Below are 11,020 nucleotides of genomic sequence, written 5' to 3' on the forward strand. Positions count from 1 at the left end.
CTTCAGCTGATCATAATATCAAGATGTGGACGGTGCAGTGAGTCACCTGGGTGGCTGATTCAGTGACCGCCTGTTCAAAATTGCGTCTGATTCTCCTTGGTCGATGTGTGCCTAAGCCTTATTTACTGTGCAAGGATTTAGTCACAGGTGAAGTGATGTAGTCGTGGCTACCTGTCAGAGTTTGAACATTTCACTGATAATAATGGTTTTACCCTTCAAACTTAACTAGGTGTTTGGTGGTTTGTTTTGAATACCCTAGGGAAGTATCCTGAAGTGTTTCTGAGGTTTAAAGCTTGCATGGCATGATTTTCCACTCTCCCTTGTTATGCAGATTCTTAGTGCTTTCTGATTTCAGAACTCATTCAGACTGACTGCTGAAGTACTGTTGTCAGTTGAAAGTGCAGCAGTGAATCTCCATTACTTCAGACAGGGTAGGCAAAACAGTGAAGAAATGCCATTAGTACCACCAATAACAAACCTGGTTTATGGTCACATGATATCACATGAAAACTATACAGAAGAAAGTTTTGGCTTTATACAGGAGGAGGCTGCTTTTAGCAGAATTTCTCTTATTTTCTTCCTGAGATCCCTTGCCTCATTTAATATCTTCCTCTTATGTAACACAAAAAGCAGAAATCTTATTGTCAGGTTACCCTCAGTAGGTCAATTTGTCTTGTCCTTTTTCTGTTCTCTTCAACATCTCAGTCCTGACTGTCTTCATCTACATGAATTTCATCACCCTGACTCACCAGTTCCTCCTCCTGCATTTAGTCAAGTTCTTTACTGTGCAGCCTGGGCTTAATAGTGGAAAGGGATGTAAGGGAGATTGGGTATCTCAGGGAAATAGAAGTGGAAGGTTTTGAGTCTGTCTTTCTTGGTTTTCTTCATTATGCTTTATATGCTTGCTTTTCCAGAAGTGCAGTTGCTGGGAAAGGCCAGTTCAGCCCTTCAGCTCTGTAGGAAGCAGGATAATTGCTTCTGAGGACACACAGGATCTGTTTAGCAGTAGGAATTGTTTGGAGGTGGAATATGCATAGGGCAGTTGGGATCTTTGGTGAATTAAGCTGTCAGTGCTTAACAGCTTTCTGCTGAATATGTGCAAATTGGAATTCAGCAAAAGTCACAACTTGTTTAGCTGGATTGAATTTTGACAGGGACAGCAAATGGTGTATTTTTAAATTTTTGTTAGAGGAACATTGTTTTGCCAAATTCTATGTCCCTTCCTAAAAATATATAGATTCTGGATTATACTTCTGAAACAGATATGTAGAAGCTTTTGTGTTTGTTTTTCAAACTAAGCAAAATATATGCTTCTTTTGAAATATAGGAAAACTATCTGAGGAATGATGGAATGATTTCCATTTAAACATCCTTTATTTTTTTCCCCCTTCACCTTTTCAAAGGGGAAGAAGAAATTGATTCATCAGGCTCTTGGTTTATGCAATTAAAGTTTGGCAATATTAGATACAGTCTTGAAAACTGTCCTATGGTCGGAAACGTAAAAAACAGTTTCTGTATAGCACAATATTTTAATTTATTCTCTGCATGGATGCCATGCTGGATTTTTGACACCAGTAGTTTTCACTTACACTTGCTGTACAGCTTAAACAAAACAGTAATACACATTTTGTCTTTTTAGAATTCTTACAGTGAATTAGGATTCTGAAGCATACTGTATTCACAGCTAAATTTTACAATTATGCTCCCTGCTGGAAAGCATTAGGGAGTCTTCCAGCATAGTGTAGTGCCTTGCTTGTTATGTAGACATGAATACCTCAGTGGGTGTATATGTAAATATATGTGGATGCATTACTTTTATATAGAAGACACAGTATTTCTTATTGTTTATTTTAATACATCTTATTTTGACATTATTGGTTAGTCAGAAGTTATAGGGAGTCTTACAGATGCATAAAGTGTATATAGTAAGATAAGATCTGTACCTGCTGAATGTGATTTTTTAAAAATTTGTAATTGCATACTAATGTAAGAAATGCTGTTGTCCGTTTTAGATGTAATTATATTTTGCTTACAGCTCAAAACAGTCTGAATGTTCTTTTGATGCCTTTATTTCTTGCAGGAAACATGAAAGAAAACTGAAGCATGATGAAATACGTAAGAAGTATGGTATGTGTTATCTTGTTTTGATACTCTGTATCTAAATGGATTCCTTTTTCCTAATTATTATTAAAATTCACAGCAGAAACAAGCTGCTTTATGAGCAGGAGAAGTAATCAAGCCCAGTTTCCCACTGAAGCATGTCTTCTGACACCTGAGCACCTGATCTCAGCACTATTGTGCGCCTGTTCTCTTCCTGCACTGAGCTCCCACTGGGCAAGACACAGTGTGCTGGATGGGGTGTTTGCTTGGGATGGGCATTTAAATATATTGATTAAAATAAGTGATTCTTTCTGTTCCTAAGTAGGAGTACTGATTTGGGGGGCTCTTTTGTTTGTTCTTGAATGTGGTAAATCAAGCTAGTTGAACTTTGCCACTAGACTCATGGCTATTAAAGGAGGGTAGACTGGCTAGCAGATAGGAAGCTTTTTAAATCAAGACTGGAAAAGAAGGGTGGAGGGTGCAGCCTAATGTAGGGATTAAATTTTTTTTTTTCTTTGTTTTTAAGTAGAGCTATGGTCCAGTAGTAGAATATCACAAGACTGTAGGACCTGCTGTGCTGTGTAGGAGGCTCTTATTATGTAGGCTTGTCAGTGCTTGCACTTTTCATTTGATTTGTTCATAGGGTTAATAGTACTGTGTATTCAGAGAAAGATATGCTAAAACTCTGCTGCATTTTTTATTATGCAAATTGCACTAATGTCAGAGGGGGTGATTCTAGGGGTCTGAACAGTCACTCAAAGCCGTTAATTTTCATCCTCTTGTTAAACTGATGGGCAGAATCTGGGGATGTCTTCATGAATCTGCAGCCTGCCCTTTGGCTGATGCAGAAGTGATACAGACAATCTCTATAGGAAATCCTCTGCCTGGAGAGCGTTTGCAAAACAATATTCCTTTGCTGGAATGGAGCAAAACTACACTGAAGCTTGAGCTACAGGAGGAAGAATGTTATAGAAACTGGAAGAAATTTTTTGTTAAACATCAGTCATTGAAGTTCAGTCCTGTGGTATTTTATAGGATAATTGACCCTGTATACCAACCACAATTCAGTTTCTAGAGGTGTTTGAGTGGTTGACAACAATAGTTCAGATGTAAAAAAGCAAACAAAATCCAAACAGCAAAATAAAACAACACAGGCTTTTTGTGTTTGTTTCTCCTTAGAAGAGACCTCAGAGTCAATCTCAACAAGTTTGAATCATTGGGGTAGATCTGGTCAAGAACTTAGGACAATGGCTATGTCCTCACATCAACTTGCAGCACTCTGTGCAGACATACATGTACCTTTGCATCTCAGCCAAGAGTGGACAGGTCCTGAATTCAGTGTCACAGTTCTGGTACCAAAGCACTGCACTGGGAATGTTCAGAAGGCTGTGTTCCGTTCTGTTCAGTCAGTGGATAGCCCTACATTTTAGTGAAGACAGGTCTCTCTTCAGTGCTTAACTTTCAGACTTCTGCAGGATGCTTTGCTGGATCTTGTTGGAGTACCTGAGTTTCCTGAAGTAAATAACTGCATAATCAGTGCCTCTGGAATACATACACCAAATTCAATAAATCTTGCTTGTAGCTGTACCGTGCACACAGTCATATGAGAGCCAGTGTCATTTTGCCTCTGCTTGAAGCATGTTAGTCTGTCAGTGACTTAACTAGAAACAAGTTCATACCGACATCTTCTTGCAGTTATTGCAGTTATGTTTTGCAGTGCATTTTACCTGCATAAGATTGCAACTGGACTATAAAACTTAAATTTTAATAGCAAACTTCTGTATAAAGTTTATTTATTGGCAGGTTTGCTTTATTGCCTAAGCAAATATTAATTTATGTTATCAGATATACCAATTTGAGGCCTGGATTCTCATCATTAATTTTTGTCCTAAAGAAAAACCTAATTCTTACATAAATAATTGGCACATCCTGAAAGGATGTATGTAACTGAGTAAAAATTAAATACAAAATATGTATAAATTTTGAAATATCCCTAAATATAATGCTATTACATATATGGGTTGTGTTCTGATAATATGCAGACAAATGATTGTCAGAATAATTCAATGAGACATAGAGTAGAATTGGATCTTCTGTCCTCATTTTTTACTTTCTAGAAAATATATATGTTAGCATATTAAACATAATCTAATAAAAATTGCTGCAAATAATTATGGAGGCACTAGATTACTTTACACTCTTACACACTGCAGAGTGGATTCTCAGTTAAGTAGGCATGGGTGAGTGGCAGAACAACAATGACTTTGTTAACCTGACTCTGTAGATTAAGATGATCATGCCCGAAATTTCAGTATTTGGTTGGCTTTAAGGGAATGCCTTTTCCCATTTCATCCACCAGCTTTCCATACCCCATTTAAATGGTAATTACACATTTATAATGCATTGCAGGTGTCACTCTAGCCACAGTCCTTTGGGAGCATGGGAAGCAATAGAGAGCTTTAGCAACCAGGAATACGCACTTTGAATTGTTTCTTTGTTGTACAATTTCATAGTATTTTTCATTTGCTCACATATATGAATGCAATATGATTACACAAATTATATGTTGACTCTTAGGAAAAATTTAAAGTAGAATTCAGAAGACTTTGCAGCTTGTGTATTATACAAAGGAGCTACAATTTAATTCCTGCTGCATTTGCTGCTATTGTGTGTTCAGTATAGTATTAGTATAGATCTGCTTTCTTATTTATTTATTTCAGGATCTTGCCTGGTATTAGTAAAAGGATTCTTTCTCTTAATTTTTACAAAATTACTACCATTTCATTGCTTCAGTTCTGCAAAGGTTTTGATCAGCTATTTTAATGATATGTAATCCTATCTCCTTTGTTTTATGTGACACATTGATTTTTATATTCAGTAGTTTGTCACAGTAAATGTTGCTCCTGTTCAAGGTAGGTACTTTGCCTTGACCTTCTTCACTGTTCTGAATGCAAGGTGGGAATACCTTGCATTGCTGTACACTGAAAGCTATTTAGTTTGTTGTCAAGAATACAGTCGTCAATCTGGAGGTTAAAAATAAAGAGGAAACTTTTAATAAAGGATGAAGACATGCAGCAAACTAAGTTGGGTTTTTTCCAAGCATAGACTTTTGTAAATATTTCAGTTGTTAATTCTGATTTTGGTCAGTGCTGATATGTGATGAAAGTCAGATCTCAGTGACTGAGAACCTGCATAATTAGATGGTATACAATATAAATGAAGATGCTGGAAAGAAGTATTAATTTCTTACCATTGCTTTGTCTTTTCATACATATTGGGAGGCCTCATTATTTCATACAAGCTAACGGAAGATACTTGACTACTAAGTAGGTCAAATACTAACCTCAAAATGAGGGTAAATAGAAGTAAGATGTTAAAAGTTCTTGTTAGTGACCTGCGTGTCAATATTCAAGTTCACCAGTAACATGTAATGGACCTGATTGCAAACAAGACTCCTAAAGCTACAAACATCTGGCTTCTTTGAACCCCTGAGTGTAAATGACAAGTTGGGCAGTCGCTCTCATGTCAAATGGGAAACAGTGGAGAGACAACTCGTGTCTGGTTCAAGGCAGCCCAGGAGCTTTAGCTGAACATGACGTGCTGTCCCATTAGCATTGGCTCGCAGCTCCTCGGAGAGGCACAGATAAGAGCAGCTGTAGCAGCTGACAGGAGCTTTCTGTCTTGCTCCTTTTTTTGTATGTCTCTCCAGATTGTTTTTGTCCACTTACTGGAGCCTGATACAACTTCTTCAGTAAGCACTGGTGAAAGTGATGAACTGCTGTCTCCCTCCTCTCACTGAATGTAACCTTACGATGTACTTAGAATGCTGAGGATAAAAGAAATTTAAACACTGGATGCAGGTTTGAGAGCAAGACTGAGAGCAAAGTGTATCAGGTATTGTAACCCGTGGTTATTCTCGTTTGGAAGGAAGGCTTGCCATTTCTCTTGGACTCCATTTTTCCTGGGAGATCAATTTCTGAAGTCATGACCAACAGTATTCCCATAGTTCTTAAAGCTTGTTGAGTTTCAGTCTTGTACAATAAAACAGATCAGAGGATTTTAAGTTAAGCATACTAATGCCTGGTTGGTGGTGATTATGTCTGTTCATTCCTAAACATAATTCAGTAAAATGACAGCAAGTACTACTGGGAATGACATTTGCAGTGAGGAGTAAAAGTTACACACTCACTTGAAATATGAGGATTAGTTTTCTAAAATGTCTTTTTAGCCAAATGTTTTGGGGCAGAGGCAGAGAAAAGTATATTTGCTCCTCAGAATGGTATAGGAAAAGTTTATCAGGACTCTTACACAATCATCTGGTTAATTTGAAATTGGATTATTGGATGTAGAAAATCTTTTCCATTGAATTTAAGCTGTAAAGAACAGTATCTTTTACTGTGCTGCTTTCAGACCTATGAAGTGTCGAATATGTATCCTGAATGAAATATCAAAAAGACATACTAAGCACTTGCCAGACTCTATAGAGAGAAGTATGCAGCCTACATTAATTTTATCAGGGAGTCTGGTACCACAACTTGCCACTTTGTGGAAAAGTTTCTGAAGTTTGGTGTTTATTTCTAAGTGGAACTTAATGAACACAGGGAGTTTATGCAATGGCAATTGTAATAATAATGGTAATTTCTAGTATTGATGCTGATCTTCTGTAAATGTTGTGTAGATGTGTTTTTTATTTGGAACAGGTGAAATACTGAAGTACTGCAATTTTTTTTTTTTAAAAATTGGACTGCTTAGTTGTGTTTCAGGTAACTAAATGTATTAAGATCCATATATTCTAACTGCCAAACTATTAACATGTCTGGAGGAAGGAAGGGGTGGTGGTGATGGTCTGGAAATAAAGAAAATGTTTCTTCTCACTGTGTGGTTTGGGCTTATATTAATGCAGGAACGTTACCTGAAGGCACTAAAGGTTGAATGGCAGGCCAAGGATAAGAGGGGTTTTTTATTATGTGTTAGCTTACTTGTCAGCTAGAGTAGACTTAACAGGCATCACAATTCTTTGTTTAAATGCATGAAAGGTAAGATTAAAATTTGACAAGTAACCGCTTTCTAAAAGTTTAAAAATATAAACATTTCATAATCTCTAAATACTGTAGATAATTTTCAACCTAAGCATATTCTTATTACACAAATGCATAATTTTTTTTTTTAACAGTTAGAGAAGGGGATAGTACCTCTGATGCAAGGTACTATACCAGGTAAATAGGATGTATTTCATGTTACCTGGCAGAAGCTTTATAAATGTGATTGCCTTGCTTCTTTTTTCACAAGTAAGAGACATTGTATGAGGGCTGGTTTTGATATTAACCTTTTACAAGCTGACTGCTCGTAATCTTGTATATTTGAGTGATTATAGGACTTTTCATACTTATTCCTTAATATTTGCTGTTCCCTATCAGGTAGTTAGTTGCAGTAACTCATACAGTAATCAGCACTAAGCAGTTGTGCTTCTTGATTGGAATCTTAAAATAACCAGGCAGTTCAAACGAAGCTCTCCAACTGCAACAAGGTAGGCAAAAGTCTAGTCTGCCTTCAGCACCATTAGCTTTTGACTTTCAGGTAGAATAGTGAATGTTCAATGTATGTGTGCAGGTGCATGTGGAAAAGAGGTATGGTGTGAAAAGGTCTGAGGGGAGTTCTTACAAGGTTTGGCAGTGACCAGTGTAATTTTGTTTTCACCATTGTGAATCTGAACATTTGTGATTTGCCTGGCTGCACTGTCGTTATGTCTCCGTGCCTAAACAAATGAACTAGAGAAGAGTCCAGGTTTGCCAGACATCAGTGTAAAAACCCCACTAGAAAAGACAGCAGTAGTCTTCTTGTTCTTGCACAACAAAAGGTCAGCCTCTGGACTCTTACAGGACTCCTTTATTTTTAGTATGTGCTTCTACCTACCCCAAATCTGGTGGGTGGTTTCAAGTCTCTTCAAAATAATTACTATGTGGAACAGTGATTGCTCAGCTAACCCTTACAGAGGATGGTCTGCATATCCAGACACTCAGAATAATTGGATAGCTTTGCAGTGCTTACTGTGACAATATTCTGGTAAAGTCATTAAGAATCTTCATGATGGAAACATACTGCAACCTGGATTAAGTGATGCTCTTGTTCTGGTCCCTGGAGGTTTTAGTGCATGTAGAAGTCATCTTCATTTGTTCTTAGAGATTATTGTCCTGTTGCAGAAAAGCTGTAAGTGGCTGAATGTGACAGATGGTTGGGTATAATCGAAGTAGAACTAAGTCAAAGTAGCAGCATCTTACATTTTAAAAGGATGGTGATCTTCTAGTCACTTGCATTTATAAACTGGCAAGCCTGAGTCTGTTCTTCCTGACACATCTCTATGCTTAGATTTTTGTCAACTTGACTCTCATAAGTGCATTTTTTAGGATATACCTCACAAATGAGAAATAATTTTTCATACAGAAATGTTCTCTCCCTGCTAAAACATGAAATACTTATTTGTGATTATAGTCTGAGAAATACGAATGCTTAAGAACACTTTCAATTTATTGTAATACTTGAGTGTTTAGGTAATAGAGCAATTATTACAGGAATTGCCTTTTGGATTTGTTTTATGGAATACCTATTGAAGTCAGTAACTCAAGGTATTTATGTGATACTGGTAAGAAAGTGATAAATGTGGTCCTGTTTTGTTTTACAGGTCTTCTTCAGGATTCTGATAACCCATACAGCAGATTTGAGAATGAATAAAGCTGAGCACCTTCCACTAGAACTGTGACTCCGGAAGACAGGAAGACTCTTTTCATTTACCCTTTGTGCTCTTTTGCTTTTGTTTTTTTTTTCCCTGAAGTGTTTTTTCCTGATTGTAAAACTAGAAGCAGCTAAAGACTTTATGAAATAACATGTTTCTATCTCCTACTCATACAGAACTAATTTTTATAAATAGTTTTTTTGTTGAAATGTTTGCTGAATTTTATTGTGACTATCTTTCCTCTTCTTAAAACTGTATTTTATTACTTGATGTAGATGGTTAATAGTCACAATTGTGTTTGAGTTCAGTCGTAATTGCCATTTAAAGCAGTTGTTCCCATGTTCCTAAATAAAGATATTTTATATATATATATATATATATGTAAAATAAAAAGCAACATGAAAGCACAGCTTTACATGGCAGAAATAGTTGATGAGAAAATACAGCACACACATTCTTGTGGGTGGAGGTTTTTTCTATCTGGAAAAAGATCTTCCAAGAGTGTAATGTGTAAGGGTTGAGAGAGGGGAGCATATTTGTCTTTGAATAATTCAGTTCAGTTGTGGAAATGTTAATATGTACTCTGGATATAGCACTGATGTGAAAAAGAAACTACTTCACTTAGCAAAACTGGAAGAAGGTCACTCTTAAAATGTACATGGTTATGTGTGCCCAAATTTAAGAAACATCAGTAGTCTGTGTGAAATCTTTCTTTTGTAAGCTTAATGTATAATGAAAAAAAAAGTAAAAAGTTGCCCAGATTCTGCAGTTTACCAGAGCTAACCCTGACCAGCAGCTAAGCACTGCCCAGCTGCTTCCTCCCTCAGAGGGATGAGGGAGGGAATGGGAACAGCAAAGGGTTGAGATAAAAACACTGTAAGTGAAGAAAAGGAGGGTAAGTGGGAACAAATGCAAAGGGAATTACCACCTCCCAGAAGCAGATCTCTGCCCAGCCTCCCCTCAGTTTTTCTTGGGGAGCCTGGAATATCATTTGGGTCAGTTCTGGCCAGCTGTCCCAATTGTGTCCCCTCCCAACTTCTTGCTCACCCCTGGCCTACTTGCTGGAGCGATCAGAGTGGGGGAAAAATGAAACCTTGATGCTGTGCAAGCAATGTTCAGCAAAAACCAAAGCACTGGTGTGTTACCAGCACTGTTCCTGCCACAAATCCAAAGCAAAGCAGCACCATACGTGCTGCTGTGAAGAAAGTTACCTCAATCCCAGCCAGACCCAGTATAGTAAGAAAGCGGTATTTTTTTAACCTTTTATTGTTCTGTTGATATTTCTATAATGTGATTTATTTCCTGTCTTTCTTTTCATAGAGGTGTTTCCTTGAGCATTTTTAGTAGCTTAGCAGTACGATGTGACAAGCAAATGGCTCTTCTGCCCCCCCCAGTCTAATGTACGTTCCCATTTATTCTGTACACTTTAAATAACCTCCCTTGCTGTATATTATCTATTAAACAAATGTACAGTATTGAAGATGTCCATGTTATTTTTATCCACATTACTAAAATAAATACTTTAACATGTTGAATTTGGTTCTGTTCAGTTCTCTTGTTCCATAGAATTTTAAATTATCTTGGTTTAAAAGAAATTATCAAGTATGAGTTTGGGAGAAGAAAAAACATTGCTGGCTTTCTGTGGCAGGAATTAGATCTTGCCTGTGGGTGAGGAGGGGAATTGCCATTCTTTCCAGTGCCAAAAAACCTGCTTCTACTTAGGCTTTAGTAACTATCAAGGTTCGGGCTTGATGATCTCGGAGGTCTTTTCCAACCTGGTTGATTCCATGATTCTGTCACTTATCAGTGATTTTGGTACAGTGTTTGCTTCCATTTTTTCACTGGTTTTACCTATGCAAACAATTTCTGTGTATAGAGTTTCTCGGGAATTTATATAAAAATATGTTTTCCACTTCCTGAATCTGTATTGTAATTAATGTTACTGGAATATTGGTCTAGTTTTTCTTTTTTTCTTTTTTCCTTAGCTTGTATTTAGCACTTTATTAGTAGGCACTGTGTTTAATTTCATGTTTCTTTATCTGTCAGCCATTGTCAAGTCTGAAGGATTATTCAAATGGCTGTCTTTGAAGAATGATGGTCTGTGATAAGAGTGAGTTGATAGTGTGGAAATAAAACATGCTGATGGTTTTCCCTGGAGATAACTTTTGCAAAAATGATGAAGGTCTGCCT

At 37.1% G+C, this 11,020-nt stretch overlaps 1 protein-coding gene across 2 annotated transcripts in view; it reads left to right on the plus strand.

Moving 5' to 3' along the window:
• LOC114002821 (pituitary tumor-transforming gene 1 protein-interacting protein-like) overlaps positions 1-10,365 on the plus strand; it is a 29,527-nt gene extending 19,162 nt beyond the window's left edge. The window contains exons 6-8 of one of the 2 annotated variants that reach the window (XR_003546012.2): positions 2,081-2,127; positions 7,518-7,627; positions 8,780-10,365. Coding sequence is in view for 1 of the 2 variants with exons in the window: in XM_027749119.2 (XP_027604920.1) it covers positions 2,081-2,127; positions 8,780-8,829 (97 nt within the window). In the remaining variant the exon portion in view is untranslated. The remainder of the gene's footprint in view (positions 1-2,080; positions 2,128-7,517; positions 7,628-8,779) is intronic. The other variant, XM_027749119.2, reaches the window with a different exon arrangement.
• Positions 10,366-11,020: the final 655 nt, after the last annotated feature.

The sequence above is a fragment of the Pipra filicauda genome, unplaced genomic scaffold (assembly GCF_003945595.2).
Source record: "Pipra filicauda isolate LSUMZ 115617 unplaced genomic scaffold, ASM394559v2 scaffold105_size2325265_pilon, whole genome shotgun sequence".
Classification (NCBI taxonomy): Eukaryota; Metazoa; Chordata; class Aves; order Passeriformes; family Pipridae; genus Pipra; species Pipra filicauda.